The 17,750-nt window shown below is 39.8% G+C and overlaps 1 protein-coding gene across 8 annotated transcripts in view; it reads left to right on the top strand.

The window, feature by feature from the left end:
- Positions 1-17,750, top strand: part of CSRNP3 (cysteine and serine rich nuclear protein 3) — a 98,147-nt gene that overhangs the window by 62,765 nt on the left and 17,632 nt on the right. For all 8 annotated transcript variants that reach the window (XR_014590490.1, XR_014590491.1, XR_014590492.1 and 5 more), the window contains 2 exons: positions 7,836-8,006; positions 17,232-17,491. Coding sequence is in view for 1 of the 8 variants with exons in the window: in XM_083864751.1 (XP_083720877.1) it covers positions 7,836-8,006; positions 17,232-17,491 (431 nt within the window). In the remaining 7 variants the exon portion in view is untranslated. The remainder of the gene's footprint in view (positions 1-7,835; positions 8,007-17,231; positions 17,492-17,750) is intronic.

The following is a 17,750-nucleotide window of genomic DNA, read 5'->3' as shown; positions in this document are numbered from 1 at the left end:
AAAAAAAAAAAGCTCATCAGCGTAAAATCTTTTGATTGGTTGCTTATAAGTCATTGGATGCAAAGAACCAAGATCATACTATGAATTTTAGATGTCTTGTTCCTGAAGTCAAAAGAATATAATCTGACTGTCAAAGTATCAGGGCTCCACACTGTTTTCCATGTGTTCCCTCACTGAACCCGGAGACTCCTGGAGCACCCAGATCTGTCAGTGCTTGCATAGGAATAGGAGAAGGTATTCCTGTAGCTGTGCCTTTTATTGAGTGGATGTGACAAGGCAAAGGCACGAGGTTGGACAAAATCATCTGCCAGGCTGGAATTTGAAGGGTGAGCTGAGGAAAGTTGAAACAGTGTCCATTAGGGAACCTGCTGAGCATGTCTATTGTATGACGCTGCAGCAGTACTGAAATGCAAATGGCTGCTGGCTGTGCACAGGCAGGTCTTTAATATCGCAGGATTTGGTGCATAATAAGCTAAGACCCTTTTCATGCCACCTCTGTGGTGGATTCTTATTACCGATACTTGTTAAAGCGTAGTAAATTTGTATGTTTCTTGTATATACATAATTAAATTTTACCAGTGTATGACAGAACACCACCTATGTCAGAAGAGCAACAAAAATTGCAGTTAAGTAAAGAATAATTACTAAATAGCATAGTTTTTCCATCATATGACCCTCTACTGTGTATTTATTTTGATATCCAAAGTAATGTGTATTTACACTTCTGAGATGCCTGTTGAATCTAAAGATGTATTTCACAGGGCTGCTGCAAATAGTCTGTGTTAGGGTAGTGTTCTGCTCCACAGATTAGTTCTGCTCAAAAGCTGTGTGTATTAGTACAGCTGATCTGCTTTTGCTGACTGTGCTGCTTGTTCAAAGTGAGCCGAGCTAATGCAAGACCTTAGCGATATGTTCGGGTACCTGGCATAGATGAACACCAACTGAACGGTAATACTCAATTTTGAAGACATCTGTGTTTTTTTGTATCTGCTTTGTATACCTTCTCCTTTATAACTGGCCTCCAGTGATCATGACAGAGCATGGCTTTGCTATTTCATTTGTATTTCTTTTAAATAGAGACAGAAATTTGAAACTCAGTACTTTTGTCTGAATTGCACCTTTGTAGAGAGGAATCTTTTCATAACCTTTTGCTTCAATCCCTTCTCATGTTTTTTTTTTTCTTTCTTCAGTTTTGCCCCTTTCATTGTGGTGTTACTCAGTCTGTATTACCATTTTCAATAACCAACTAATTTAGGCATATTTTCATGCTTTTAGGCACATTTTTGACATTTCTCAAAATGTCTCTACTAAGAATTTCAAAACTTTTCAGTAATGTTCTTTGGAGTGAGAATGCTTTTCAACCAGTTGCAGTTGAAAGTTTTTTAACTATCACTGGTTTTTAATGCAGGTAAAACAGTTTATCGCTTTCTCATTTTAAAACATTTTTTACCAAGTTTAGACATTGGAACATACATATGTAACTTGTACTGAAGATGAGAGAAAATAGGTAAAAAGTGAGAGAGCGAGAGCAAGCTTTTCATGCTCCCTCTCCAGAAGAACCCATTTAGAGGTCAGAATAGCCAGCATAATTGATTCCTGCCAGAGGCAGTATGAATTTATATCTTTACCCTTGACTTGACTTTTAGCCTGTATTTGTTTAGCCATTTAAACTGTTGTAGCCGTTTCCTTTGACCATGCCCTTGGCAGTCACATTATTGACGCTTTTACTACACTTCCTCTGCATTTGAAGTCATAATACCTGTAAATATTTTTGAAAGAAAGCATGTAGACTACAACTAAATATTCTGTAACTCTAATCACAAGAGTTAATGCTTTGTCAATTAAAGAAGCATTGTGTGATATAAGGTGTATTTCCTCACAGAAGAGTTCTGACTAGATATTGTGAATTGTAATTTTGATATCGCATTAGCTGGGATATGTAAACGTAATGCTTTAAAGATGTATTAAGGCTGTTTAGGGAGAAAATTTGATTTTAAGGTGTCCAGAAGATAAATTAAAGGAATTCAGTTGCCTTTTTTTGAAGGGGGAGGAATTTATGTTCAGAAAAGTAATTTTGAGAATTAATAAGCCAAACTATAATTCCCCCAGAGATCCTGTTATTTAATACATCTGCTTTGTGTATCAAACATTTCCTTTTTGATTGTTTTAAAATTGATCAGAATCCCATTGTATTGGAAGGCAAGGCAGAATTACAGGGCCAGCAAAGCTAGTTTACTAATGCAGAGGTGCTGAGTGTAGGGAGGAGTGCATATTCTCTAGCAGTGTCAAGATGGCTGTAAAATTCCCTGTCTTTCCAATGATTCTTTGAGCAGGAATGGTTTTTCTCTTGTACTGTGGTTTGGCAGTGGCCATTGAGGACTGCAGGTCTTCTGCTTCTGTGTAAGGTTTCAGGATTAGTCTCTAAGTCACGTCCCTTTAATGAAGTAAGAAGGCAGTTGGGGGTTAGATGCTTGAGAGAGAAATGTTTTAATCCCCAGTGTCTGTGTGGTTACCCTTCAGCATGGAACCATAGCTCATGCAGTTGGAGCTCCCTGTGCTCCACAGTCACAGTCCAGTGCCCGTTCCTGAAGTAAGGAATGTCCAAGAGCAGAGCAGAAGTCACTTTTCCTCTCAAAACATCTTTCTAGTAAAGATCTGCTGCTGAATGGGTCTCTTGTTAATTTGCACAGCAGAAGAGCTAAGAAACTCATCCAGGTGCTGGAGAGCTGAGTCTGTTGTTCAGTACCTGCTGTGTCTAAGCTATAGCTTAGTGGAGAGCATTGTAGTCCTTTGTTTAGGAGGAGACCATTTTGCTGTATAGAAAATAATGCCAAGATTCATCGTCCAAAGAGGGTGGTGGGCACAGGTAGGAGCCAAGTGCTCTACTGTTTTTAACAGCCTTTGGGTACATAAAGAGTTGCTCATGGGTTTGGGCCTGGCCCAACCTTTTGGTCTCTTCCTTCTCGACATGCTTTGCACTCATAATAGATTTTCCTTTCATTCTTGGACACCTTACTTGGAAGAACATGAAGTTTCAGGCTCCCGCAGAGACCTCAACAGGAACTTATTCAGACATCTCAAATCTCTGTAACTTGGGCATATGCAGAATTGCCTTTTTGCTAGGGGAACTTGAAAATGAGACCCTGGAAAAGCTCACATGCATTTGAAGAAGACAATTTGGAGACAGATTGGCAGAGCCTTCTAGGAAAGGGGTTTTGGTCTGAGGGATGACCAGTGACAAGGATGTTGGAGTAATTTCAAAGTTTCTGGTTACTTCAAGTGAAAGCAGCTGTTGCTCAGTCAGCAGTCCGTAATCAGCCATTTGTATGTCCCTGTGCCCTTGCATTGGGGAGACTGAGCAGGCTGTGAGGTGTCTGTGTACCTGTTGAGATGGCACATCACTCCCTCTGTTCTTGTTTTCTAGCCCTAGGAGATATGGCACCAGGTCTCAGAGGAAGCACGTGTTGGCTGTATTGGGGGACCAGTGCTCCCTGTGCATTATTCTCGTGAGCTGCACTTTCTGATGGGAATATGCATCTTGTTCTGGGGATTATTAACTCAGAATTGGGAAGAATCTGAATAGTAGACAAGTACTCAAGTGTTTCCAGACCTGCACAATTTCTTGTTCATTTTTTCTTCCTTTTTCTTGCTGATGAATGCTTTAGTTCCCACATTAAAAGTGGAGTAGTGTCAGCAAGAGGCTGTATGGCTTTGGGAAGCTCCCCAGGGGCAGGCTGTTAAGGGTTGCACAGCTGTGAGACTGAGAGTGTAGGCAGGAACATGCCAGGTGCTTTCCAGCAACTGTAGCCATTGGACAGATGCCCCAGCTTTGGGATGCACAACTTAACATGCAGTACCATTTGTGTCTCCATTGCCATTCCCTCCCTGCACACCCCCCAAATATAAAGGTGTTTCTTAATTCTGTACAGGATCAGCAGATGTACTCTGCCTCCCATGTAATGTAATCACTGCTGAAATAGAAATACCACTGTAATACAGAAACAGGATGTCACTGGCTTCTCTCCAGCTGTCTCCACTTTGTGGGGGGTACCTGTGTAGCTGTGTCTAGTACAGCATGCTGCTGGACACTGCTGCCTTTCTGCTGCTTACTGTCCGAAATATTGTAGAGATTGAAACTGCAGTGATTTTGAAAGGGGTGTGGCTATAGTTTCAGAAGATGTGTTTTATTGTGGTTTTTTGTTTCTCACAGAAAACTAATAAGAAACTTGTTGCCTCAGGAGACCAAGTCAAGTGAATTTCTAAGGGTCTGGGCACTGTCATATAGCAACATTTCAGTCTCATGCTTAAATGGGAAATTGGCTGCAAGGATGAGGAAGCAGAGCTGTGTATGTGCAGTGGTTTTGGCTGGATTTTGCATCCCATTGCTTTCCATTGAAGCATTAAATAGTAACTACTACTGGAGACAGGATATTAAACTTGGTAAAATTGCATGTGTGCTTTTTAGAGTATTTGATTCTCAAGAAGTGAATGAACTCCCTTATTATAAAACTTTTGTCTTAATCCTCGTAATTTAATAATAACATAAAAATGTTGTATAATGTATATGCAGTTTCTAGTTTTGACTTACAAAGGCAAGTTTAAACCTGCTCGTAAGTCCCTCCTGCTGTGCTTAGGAGCTGCAGGCAAGGTAAAATGCTTTGTCAGCAAAGCAAAACAAGTAATTAGAACTAAATTTCTGTTGCACTGGGAAGAAACCACTGTGTTCTTGCCACCTCAACTCCTAAATTTCATATAGACAGGCTTCAGCATTTATGGAATTATGATTTTGAAGTAGTCTTACAGATTCTGTAAGCTGGTGAGTCCTACTTTTTTTTTTTTTTTTACTACTTTTTCTCTTTTTTTTTTTTTTTTTTGTTAGTTCTCATATACCCAGCTTTATCTTATTATGACTTCATACCATGCTGAAAGGTTGCAATTCTCTTCACACTGTTGCTGTTTATTCCAGGAAAGAAGTTGGTGTTGAAGTTTGAAGGGAGCTATAGAACACATAGGAGACATTGAAACTACTTAGTGTGAGGCCAAGTGTGAGCAAAGATAGCAGAGAACCTGCTGAAGTGCTGTGCTACAGGTCAGAACACAGCTACATCCCTGAGACTGCCTCTGCACTAATTGAAAAGATAAGAAAGACACGGGCTAGGGACAGCATTCTCTGGCTTCTCTGCCAAGTGCCAGTATACAACTCTTGTCCACAATGGCTGAGCTGTCAGGCCTCTGCCAAAACCCAGGTGCCCTCATCCAGCCTGCCTGCTGGGAATGGTTCTGGCTCCTGCTTCATCCTGCATTATCCAGGAGAGCGCAAAGTGGCCTGAGCCAAAACCCTGAAATGTGCTAATTGTTAAACGTTTTGGCCAGTACTCTGCCTTAACCTTGTCTTCTTTAGTAGCCATTTAGCCCAGCTTATACAAGCTTCCTCACAGATATATTGGGGTTTTAAACACAGAGCCATAGAAATGTTGGTTGGAAGGGAGTTCTGAAGGGTATCTAATTCAGCTTCCTGGAAGGAGCAGAATGTGGCTGGTCAAGAATTAGGAAATCCTAAAAGTAGCTGTAGAGATTTTAATAGTTCCATTTCATGAGTAATGTAAATTAATTTTTTATTTTTCTTGCTTTCAGTGGGATTTGGCAGAGCCCTTTGTCAAGTCTGTACTGCTGGGTTGTGTGTCCCTGACAAGTACAGTGTGTCATCAATCCAAAACAAACTTTTTTGCCTGGATAAGTGTTAGGAGTGTTTGTCTTTACAGTGCTGCAGGCAGGATGGTGACCAGCTGTGCATCCCGGCAGGCTCCAGCTGTTCTTGATCTCTCCTCAGTTAGTTAATTACATGCAATATTTCCACCTCTGCTGTGTTTAGGAGGGGTACTCCCCAATTTAGTGCTCCCACAGAAACTCTCCAGGCTGCTGCTCACTACCCCCCACACTCCCTACCCCCTGCAGTGGGCTGGAGAAGAGAACTGGAGGCACAAAAGGTGAAGATCATGGGTTGAGATAAGAACAAATTACTAGAAATGGCAATGAGATAAGAAAAGGAACAGTAAGGGTAACAATATTCCTGACAGAGAGTACCAGAAAAGAAGTGTTACTGCTCACTGTGGAAACACACAATAGACAGCACCAGTCCCCCTGGCTTGGAATTGGAGCCATAAGGAACTTCTACTCCCCAGGAAAGACTCCCTTCCCCCTGCCCCCAGTAATGATGGGAGGTGGCATAGAATAACCTTGGTGTCCTGGCCATGCCCCCTCTGGCTACTGCAAAAAATTAACCCTGTCCTGGCTGGAACCAGGACATGCTGCTGAATTTCTGTTTGAATACTTAGCTTTATAATATTCTGCTCAACCTCAGGAATACATTAGACATTTCATTTCTTAATTTTAGTATAACAGAATATTTTAGGTTGGAAAATACTTTAAAGATCATTGAGTCCAACCATTACCTGACATGACAAATCCACCACTAAACCCAAGTGCCATCTACATGTCTTTTAAATACCTCCAGGAACGGTGACTCTGGGGTGACTTGCTTGGGCACCCCATTCATATGCTTGACCACCCTTCTGTTGAAGAAATCTTTCCCAGTATCTAATCTAAACTTCCCCTGGCATAGCTTGAGGCCATTTCCTCTTGTCCTGTCACTTGTTACCTGGAAGAAGAGGCCAGCCCCTACCTGGCTAAAACGTTCTCTCAGGGAGTTTGGAGAGTCATCCCTCTCCAGACTGAAAAGTCTCAGCTCTCTTAGCTGCTCCTCATATGAGTCACTTTCTAGACCTTCACCAGCTTCATTGCCCTTCTTTGGACTCATGCCCAACTTGCTGTTATCTGCAAACTGACTGAGGGGACAGACACTTCATCCCCTTGTCCAGATCACTGATAAAGATATTTGAACAGGATCTGCTTCAGCTGAGCCCTGGGAAACAGGTGACCAGCCACTAGTGACCAGCCACCAGCTGGGTTTAGTTCCATTCCCCACCACTCTCTGAGCCATCCAGCCAGCCAGTTTTTGCACCCATCCAAGACGTGAGCAGTCAGTTTCTCCACGGGGATGCTGTGGGAAACGTTGTCAAAGGCTTTAGTAAAGTCCAGGTAGACAACATCCACAGCCTTTGCCTCAACCACTGGGCAGGTCACCTTGGCATAGGAGGAGATCAGCTTAGTCAAGGGTGACCTGGCTTTCTTTCCCATGGTGGCTGGGAGAGAACGTTTGGGAGGCAGTTGGTGTCTTTAACTGGTGTGGGTAACTTCTGAAATCCAGATGTTTATTGAGCACAAATTCTTATATGGTCTTCGTGCCTTCACTGTCTTTTATCTGTCTGTAATACTGAAATTATCAGATGGAATTCTTAGAGGATGATGTGAACACTAGTTAAATCACATGTATTTAGCATTGGGAACTGTAATGTTCAGGGTGATTTCTTCTTAATTTCATTCCTGATTGTGAACATTCCTTCCTTCTGTGGCAGCCACAGAAGGGACCGAGGCATTTTTTTCCTTGTTTGAAATTTCACAACATAACCTAGAAGAAGATAGGGATGACGTTTACATCATGGGAAAAACACTCCCTGAAAGCAATCTGTTACAGATTATTCTAGTGAAATAATCATCTCCATACATGTCAAGTTAGCGAAGGACTTAAGTTTTTTTTTTTCTTCTCTATGGCTTCACTCTCCTAATTAGTCATGTATCATTTCATATTAAATGATTATTCAAGACTAGAAGTGGCAATTTACTGCTCTTTTGAAATAAAAATTACTTTGGAGTTTATGATTGCATATTCTGCAGCTGGATGTTTCAGTGCCTCATTGCCTGTGTTCCTGTTACAGGTACATGTGACAGCATTGCAGCAATGAGTGGAATTTTAAAGAGGAAGTTTGAAGAAGTTGATGGCTCCTCACCTTGTTCCTCTGTGAGGGAATCGGATGATGACATTTCTAGCAGTGAAAGTGCTGACAGTGGTGATAGTGTCAATCCCTCCACTTCTAATCATTTTACCCGTAAGTATTAACTCTACGTACCCAAAGAATTATTCCTGTTTCCCAAAATAAAATAAATTTTGTGGTTAGATAAGCTTGATGATTTTTAATTGAACAGATCATAAGAACACAGTGCTTTGCAGTACTGATTGTGCTTCTTTCCCTGTCCATGATGTTCAGTTTGTGGCTTGCTGAAAACGACTTAGTAAAATACTCTTATATTCTTTTGACTTCTTGTCTGTTTGACTGTTCTTGTAAAAGTTTTAAGTCTTTTGGAAGGACCTACCTATTTGCTATATGAATTATGTACCTGTTTGTAGTTAATGTTAGAAGCTGTGTTCAAAATATTTCAAACAGGTACTGTAGGGATAGTGCTTTAGCTCAGTTTGCTTATTTTCCTTAGCTAAATGTATTTCAGCTGTCAGCTCTCTGTAATACAGTATTGGTGAGAGTTCTTCTCTAAAAACAATATAAGCTTTGTTTTATTTGGAGCTGATGAATGTTGTGTATGGTGCACATTATTTCAGTAGTTCTGTTTTTCAGGTACCAGAGAATATGTCCGTACTTTGCAGTGGTTTTGTGTACAAAATTTGGTCTTAAGTTATCAAAGCTACATTTGCAGCATATATTTCTGGGAGTGATAAATTTACAGTTTGTGTTTGCAGTTTATGATACTTGTGTTAAGTGGTTATATTATTTATTAATAGTAAACTGCATCGTCTAAAAAGCAGGGGTTTGTCTCCTTCAACTCTGTTGTATTTGGATCTCCTCTATGCAGTTATTCCTTAAAACTGAGCCAAGAAGTAGGTGAGGCTCCTCATTGCTGCCCATGCAGAATGTGGTCCATGTAACTGAGTGGTTTGGATGTGCCTAGGAGTCATGTTTGTAGTACATGATACGAATATTTTTATAACTGACTTATCTACCAGATGCTGCTGTTCAGTTTGAGTGGGTGTTTGGCTGTCAGGGTCTGAATCCTCTTTGCTGTGGTAGGGAACGTTCTGTGCACAAGAGGGACAGGCATGACTTTGGAAATGGGTTTACATGGAACACTCTTCAGGTGCTTTATGATATTTAAGATGCAGTGCTAGCCAGGCACCTATTTTATTGAAATGCCACAAAGGAGTAAGTGACCAGTAAACTATTGTCACCAAGATATTTCTAAATACTGCCAAAGACAAAGTATTTAGAAATATCTTGGTGACAGTATTATCTGCATGCTGCTACTTCAGTATTTGCATCTGTTGAATAATTACCTGATTATTCATCATAGACTGAAAACAGGCTTTTTATATCAAACAGTCCTCCCACCCACACAGAAGACCACAATTTTATTGTGAATACATGCACAGGTGATAAAATGAAAGACAATGATTCAGGGGACAAATTTGGAAGTTGTACTACATGCATGAAACAAAAGGTTTATTGTAGTTGACATAATAAATAATTTAGTTTAAAGAAACTTCCCTTTCTGTAAGAGAAACTACAATATTTCAGTCTTATGGTTAATGATTTATGTAACTGAGATATTTGTGGCCAGACTAATAGATGTTTATCTGTGTGTGCACTCACACACATACAGAAATTATACATATTACATTTTTAAAAAATATATCTGTATATATCCATTGGTGATACAGAAATAGAGCAATTAGTGTGTGTGTGCATTGGTAGTATTTTTTAAAAACTATTTTCTTTAATATAGATGTACCAGCCTAAATTCCAAGAAATCAAATACAGAACCCCTGTATTACTTAAGAGGTATTAAGTGATACTCACATAAAAATTACATGCACATGTAACGTATACTAACAAAACTGTTAACAGTGTACATTGGAAGGTATTTTGTTTATGCTTTAAGCTCATTCATCTTCCATAATAAAAGACAAGAGCTTTTCTAAGTTGAATATTTGAATCTAAATAATATGGTTGAGTTCTGTGAGACTTTTTCAATGAGCAGACTGAAAAGAGCTAGTGCAGAAAAAAGGCTGGTGAGATTCCTTGCCTCTGTTACATGCTTGAATACCTCCTTGATGGAGGTATCTTCCTAAGCTATATCCTGACACGTTATACCATTTTCTGTTCTATTTAGTGAGGCACTGTCAGATCCTGTGTACTGTCTCTTTTGTGGTCTGTTTTCATATAAGTGAATATGAAGTTTACTATAAACTCTCTTTTACTGACTGGAAAAGGGGGAGAGAGTTGTGTGACCTATTGTCAACATGAAGATCTATATATTAATTCTTAAATTGAGAACTAAAAAAAAAGTCTAACACAGTCCTCTAAGTTTTATTTTTTCTTTCTAATTGACCTGACAAAGAGATAATTCTAAATTGCTTGTAACTACAACGTCTTCTGCACTTTAACAAGCAGGCAGTTTGTATATAAATCCATCTAGCACAACTGATCCATCCCTGTATTTACACAACTCTTGAAATGATATGTATTGGGTCAGATAAATGGGAGCCTAGCAAGAATTCTGCTCCATTAGTCTTAAAGTCAGTTTAACCTGCCAGCTAAATGAGGCGCACAGTCACTGTGGATCATTCAGGTGGGGCAGAACTACCAGAAGATAACTTTGTTCTCAGCAATTAACCCTGTAGTGTGATGATAAAAACCACATGACTGAGATGGCCCTGAGTGCTATTGCTTGTGACTACTAGGCAGGGATAAGTATAGAATTTCTTTAACAACGTACCCATTTAAACAAATAAAGACAGCAACAAGAAGAAATTAATAAATCCCTAGCCTAAGTTGCATGCATCTGAATCAGTAAATAAAAATTACAGTCCGTAAAGAATAGACAACTTTTACCATTAGCATTTCCTTGATTAGGTGTGTATATTTTTACAGATGTGCACATTTTTAAATCTCTTAGCAAATGCAGATGGAGTGCCTTCATTACTGGTGGCAGGTATAATCCCTGTTGTGTATTTTACTTACCTTTCTCAGTCTATTGAAGCAATTTCAGTTTGATTCCACAGGTCATTAGTCATTGCAGATTTAGTTTAATGGATGCCAAAGGACTAGCTAGTCCACATGCCTGTCCCATTTCACAGCCCTGCCTTCATATCAGAAAGAAGGATGTTCATCTTAAGTAGCAGTCCAAGCATGCACGTACAGAATTAGTCAGGACTTAGGCATACATGCAATGCAGGGCTGGAGCACTCACAGTGCCATTTGAGCTCCTTTGAATTGCCCTGTTCAGTTCTGGCACCCCACTGCTGTGTTCCATCTGCTCCACAGCAAGCTGAAAAACCTGGAATTGCTGTTGAACATGTCAGTACAACCATTCCCATGTTTGTGTGCACTGAGAAACACTGAGTTCCGCATTCCAGCTCAGCCATGGGGGCATATGTGCCCTTCCAGGGAAGGGTAATAAAGCTCATGAAGGGTCTGTGAGGAGCGGCTGAGGGAGCTGTGGGTGTTCAGTGGGGAAAAGGAGGCTCAGGGGAGGCCTTACTGCTCTCTACAACTCCATGAAAGGTTGTGGCAAGGTGAGGGTCAGTCTCTTCTCACAGACAAGGGGAAATGACCTCAAAGTGTGCCAGGAGAGGTTTAAGCTTGATATTAGAAAAAACTGCTTCACTGAGAGTAGTTAAGCATTGGAACAGGTTCCCCAGGGAAGTGGAGGAGTCACGGTCCCTGAAAATGTTCAGAAAACAAGTAGACATTGTACTTCATGATTTGGTTTGAAGGGCATGGTGGTATTCAGTCTAAAATTGTATTTGATGATCTTGGAGGTCTTTTCCAACATTAATAATTTGATGATTCTGTGATTCTCCCTGCTTTGGTGAGGTACCTGCCTCTAAATGTTTGGTGGTTTTTTTCTGATACAGAAGAATATCCAAATTTAACTTACAGAACCGCATGCTTTTGAAAGACCGGTCGGGACCTCGTGAAGTTCTGTCTTTTGCACTTTGGTGCTGGTAATAACTCCCCATAGCACATTAATCATAGATGCATCTCTTAAGAAGCATAAGGAGCTGCTGCTTTCCTCTGCCATTTCAACTTCAGTGTCGTGTAGCTTAAACTTTACTTGCCTTCCTTGCCTGCAGAGTCACTTGAGATGGCCAGCAGCAGCTTATCTGATAAGGTGATTATCACCAACAGGAGGTGGTGCCATCACACAGTCTGGTTGATATCCTCCATCAGTTATCTCTCTATTGCCATTAACATTATCGCTGTCATGAGCAAGGTTATCCTGGGGCCATAATCACAGGTCCAATCATTTCTCTAATTAGGGTACTGTCTTTAGAGTACTTGTGGATGTTCTTAGGTTCATTAGGAATGGGGCAGGTCACCGAGGGCTCTGAGAAAACCCTTTGGTCTCTAAATGCTCTTGCCATCTTTTGATTTTGCTGTTAAAGATAATGAGAAATTTGAAAACACAAATACATCCCTGTTGCAGTTCCTTCAATATGCCCTGTTTGAATTTTGTAGAGTTGCTAACTTACTGAGATTGCCTCATCTATTTGGCCATGCATAATGGGAAAGAAGGTATGAAATCCTTAGGAAGGTGTAGCTTCTTTTGAATTATCTTTATAGAGGGATAAAGTTTTATTTGGTCTAAGGTCAATAGCACAAGACCCTACCTAAGCTTTGAATTTCAGCTGCATTTAATTGCTGGTTAATGATAGAAATCTAAAGGAGTTAATGGTGGTGCTGGTTTACTATGGGAAAACACTTACGTGTAACTAAATGCAGGCATTCCTTTTTTCATGGCATCTGGCAGTTATTTATGTTGCCAGCAGCCAGGGTTGGAATTTTTTTGTTAATGAGGAATATGTTCTTATTGCAATTTGTTGACTCACATTATGAAATGCTAACAAGTTGAGAGGTTCTTGTATTTGATTTTAAAATAAGTCAGCTCATCTGAGCATTAAAAAGCAAGAAATGCAAATAAATTCAGCAAAATGTAGTGCAATGCTGTTGCTGAAACTCACACAGAGTGAGAGGACAGGGTACACTATGAGAGCATCTTTTCATCTGGAATAAGGAGGGCTGTGGTGAGAATTGTTAAAAATTGAAAAGGCAGGCTCCTGCTAGTTTTTAGAATTATTTGTGCAACTTATTATCTTTCTGTGTTTTTAAATAAGTTCTCTGTTATAAATCAGTGCACTTTGCATACAGTACAACCAGAGAGACAGTGTTTGCCTTACATGGTGTTTTTGTTGGCTTAGAAAACATCCAGCAAAATCGTTCTGTCAGAAGATGTTCATGACAGATACATAAAATATGTTTGTAAATGCGAAGTGTCAGTCAGCTGAATGGGTAGCTGTGTTTGTATGAAATGGCCATTCACAGAAGTCACACACAGGGTGGGACAGAGGATTGATTGCCTGTAGTGTCATAGGAGAACTCAGCGAATGCAATTGTTATGCTTGGGTGTTCCTACAGAGATCCCTGGTAGGACTTTCCTCCTCACAAACCTGGGGCCAAGGTCAAGAATAATCATCTATGGAACAGCAGCTGGCATTTAGAGGAAATGGTGAGGCAGAGAGTACTTAACTATCTCCACTCCTCCCCACAGGCTGATGATATCTGCAGAATGGAAGAACTAGACTAGTATGATGAATGTCACAGAAAAGCACTCTTGAGGTAGAGGGTGCTGAGGAAGTAAGCTGAAAGCTTTCACTGAAATTTTAATGGTCGAGTTCCAGCTTCTAGTATGCATCCTAAAAATTAAACATTTCTGTGAGATTTCAGACAAAACTCTTGGCACTGATGTAAAATGCTTAAAATACAAATTAAATCCTCTCTATTCATGTCAGACATGTCTGTGAGCTAGTAATTTTCAGAAACCTTTTCAAATGTGACTTACATAAACCTGGCATTAGGCAGCCATTCCCATTGAGCTCCTCCTGTGAAGTGAATTTACCTTTGGCTTTTCCCTAAAGGAAGCTACTAGAAGGATAGAATGGTGAAGTGCTCTAGGTAGGTCGTGGTGTTCCACAGCACTGTCCCTCTTCTCTCAAATTTCCACTAATTTTCAACTGAGTATGCAGTTCCCTTCAAGACTTCCAGATTCAGATTTCTTATAGAAAATGCCTCCCTTGTCCTCAAGACTACATGTTTCTTTTGGAGGGTGTATTTTATGTCACAGGATTTCCTCTTAATGTAGATTTTTCAGCATGTAGGAAAAGTGTTTTATCATTCAGGGCTGGAAACTTGTAAATTGAATGTATGGAGACTCTTAGAAAATATCCTTTAAAAGACAATGGGACAGAAGGCAAAGTAAGAGAAAGAGGTAGGAGCAATTTCTGGATACAACCTTTTCCTAGATTTTGTTTTCTGTGAGGGTTGGGAAGCAAGCTGGTTTTTATAAAACAATGTTCTGACCTGGATTACCAGGAGGGATTAGGCTTTGCTGTTCTGTGGTGTTAGACTTGATGAAACACTGCATGGAAAGTCATGGAGCAGGTGGAGAATGGTGCTAATCCTTCTTACCATTATGGTTTATATGACACTGAGTACGTAAAAAGCAGACAAATGGGTGGTAGAATGTAAGAAATGCAGCATTTCCACTGGTCTAAGATGGAGCTTTAATCCAAAAGGCTGTTTCACACATGTTTTTTCCAGCCTTTTGAAATTTTCACGTGCCTAAGATATTTCTGCGCTGGTGACAATGAATTGCTTTGCCCTCATTGATGCAGGAGTGTGAGTAATCTGCTGAGGAGCCATATGGTTCACATTTATTTTAAATGTCTTTGACATCAGGAGAATAGCTGAGACAGCAGAAGAAAGTGCTTATGTTTTGGACTTCAGCCAGAACTGAGATCATTTAAGTTTTGTAATCAAAGAACTATCAGTTTTCTGGGTAAAAAATGTTAGAAAAACATGATGAGCTTAAAATGTCATTCCTATCAGGATCGTATAAAATGAGGGAGCAGATTTTGAATTTGATGGATGAATACAGCTTCACTAGTGCTTTTCTTAGGTGGAGGTTTGGATTCCATTTCAGCCGCTAAATATACAGAGGAAGTGCTGCATCTTCCACAGGTTTCACACTACTGTAGCTCCACTGTAGCTTGGAAAATGAGGATGTTGAAAGGCAAAGAGACAGTGCTGCTGCACAGTGCCTTGGATGTATGAGAGAGCAAGGCAGGAAAGCTTTGTTTCAGCCTGCCAGCATATTACTGCTCTTGCTTACCTATTGCATCAGTTATAATTTATTCATATGCAAATGAAACTTGGGTGATTCTTTTAAGCATTCATTGGACTGCTAGTGGAAATATTGATTTTTCTCTTTTAGTAAACTACCTTTCACGGGGTTTGGAAGTTGGATGGGCCAATGATGGCATCTGTTCGAAAATACAAGAAATAAATGATAACTAAATAGGATAAAACGCAAATTTTTCAAATTTTCAGTATATTTTTGCTGGGTGTATATTCATGCTTTCTAGTAGATCAGAACATATGTGTTTTGTGTGTTCTTCTGCTGTTAAGCAATGTCTTTGGCAGTGATGCCAGCAGATTTAACATACTGTGTAAGGTACAGTGCATGCAAAATAATAAAATGCCCCTGACTCTGGATAAGGTGGTAGTTCTGTTTTGGTTGGCTTGAAGCAAAGGGTTTGAATCAGGTATAGAGAAGTTCGTCCCTGACACTGGAAAATGTTCAACATTTCCATTCAATATCTAGTAATATTTTTGAGCTCACATCAAGGCAGCCCTTTGCTCAGAGGTTTGTAGGAAGTGTAATAGAGCAAGAACACAGTGCTTTGCAGTGCTGACTGTGCTTCTTTCCGTGTCCTTGGTAGCTGAGGTGGTCACAATTTTCATGTCTCCTCACTGACATTCTAATCTGTGCTTTTGAGTAATCAAATACAATCCTGTAAACTCCTCCAGCTCCTGCCAGATTTGTTTTTGTAAACAACATTCACATAAATATGAATATATTCTAACTCCTCCTGACAGTAGCATTCAGGAGATGATCGTGGAGTTCTTCACAGGGCCTTATCTCTCTCCTTTAATGAGCTCTACCAAAAGATAGTATGTGTTCCAGGTAAACTAATCCCATGTATTTTCAGGGCTCTGAATGTTTACACACATGTTTGATTACAGATTGTCATATGATTTGTCTGACTCAGAACTATAAAATTAATAAATAACATCACAAACTTTAATGGCATTTACAACAAATGCATGCAGGCTCTCACATTGTCTTCATCCATGTCTTCAATCTAGTGCTGAATTTGCAGTGCCAGTGATGGTGCAGTTACTATATGTCAACATTTTCATGAAGTTCAGCTTAATTCTATTTTGACACAGTTTTAATCAGTGATATATCAAAAAAAACCCACAAACAAACAACTTTGATGGTATGGTGTTGACAATTTAATTACTGAAACTGATAAGAATTATAAAAAATTGAAAACATGCATTAGTGGGTTTTTTAAGACAGTCCGTGGCATCTGCAGTCTTTACTGAAAGGCTGCTGACTGAACTTTTAGGGATAAACATATGGCAGTGCATGAAATTCATGTTCTAAATTTTGATGCACACACATGGGCAAAAATGCACATAGTGTAAAAGCTCATTCATGGTATCTAGTTTTTATCAGAGATGGCCTTTTTTTTTTTTCATCTGTGAGTAACTAAATCACAGACTCTTCTGCTTAGCTTCATTTAGCTATTAACGTTAGTGTGTAGTGTGTGAATAAAACTTAAGGGTAATTTATTTATGTTTGGCCATTAGTATGAAAGCAGTGCCTCTACCACAAAGAGCTTGACAGACTTTAAAAAACAGAAGTGCTTTTATTGCAGCATTTGCCATTCCTACCAGTAAAGCAGCCCTGTCTGGAGTTCCACCCTAAGATCTAAACCAGATTACTGTCAACACTGACCCTGCGTCATAGATACTCAGATTTACTGATGAGGATTCAAAGGTTTGTGTGAGTCTCTAATTTGTGAGATTTACAAGTGCTATTACCTTTGATTTCTTCATTTTGTTTCCTTGGTAAAATGATAAAACATTTTTATGACATGACAGGAAAGAAAAACTTTCCTGGCCAAGTATTTCTGTTCTGAAGTAGACAGTGGTGTTCATAACTGTAGCAGCTTTTAGTGGCTTCTAGATTTGCACACATGGTAAATATTTCTAACGTTATCTTCTTATTATTCTCATCCTGGAATATGGTGTCTGTGTAGTCAGATATTGTCCCTTATGCAGTTTCCTTTACCTTAACACATCTGCTACCTGACTGCAAGTTTCCATTCACACTGAAATCTGCCTCTGTTCCAGCATCTTCAATCCTGAAGAGAGAGAAGCGGAAGAGAACAAAAAATGTCCATTTTAACTGTGTTACTGTATATTACTTCACGAGAAGGCAAGGCTTCACCAGTGTTCCCAGCCAAGGAGGGAGTACCCTGGGAATGTCCACTCGCCACAACAGTGTGCGCCAGTACACACTGGGGGAGTTTGCCATGGAGCAGGAGAGGCTTCACCGAGAGATGTTGAGAGAGCATCTAAGGGAGGAAAAACTCAATTCTCTAAAGTTAAAGGTAAAACTTGTCTAAAACTTTGATCTCTGCCCTAATTTAAATTAGCGGTGTCAGAGCTATGTGGGCCCAAGGTGTGTGTGTTAAACAAAACCTTCTGTGAACTCCATTTTCAGTTGAAATGAATGTTTTCCTGGGGTTTTCTCATTTTACTGAAAATGCATTTTTGTTTGATTATACCAAGTGCTCTTGTAGTTGTTATTGCTGTATACCTCCAAGTGCTTTACAAGGAGGTTATTATTTACTCCCTGTTTTCTACAGA

This window comes from Zosterops lateralis (assembly GCF_965231275.1).
Source record: "Zosterops lateralis genome assembly, chromosome: 7".
Lineage (NCBI taxonomy): Eukaryota > Metazoa > Chordata > Aves > Passeriformes > Zosteropidae > Zosterops > Zosterops lateralis.
The sequence above is the reverse complement of the archived record's forward strand: the minus strand, read 5'-3'. Positions and strand labels throughout refer to the sequence as shown.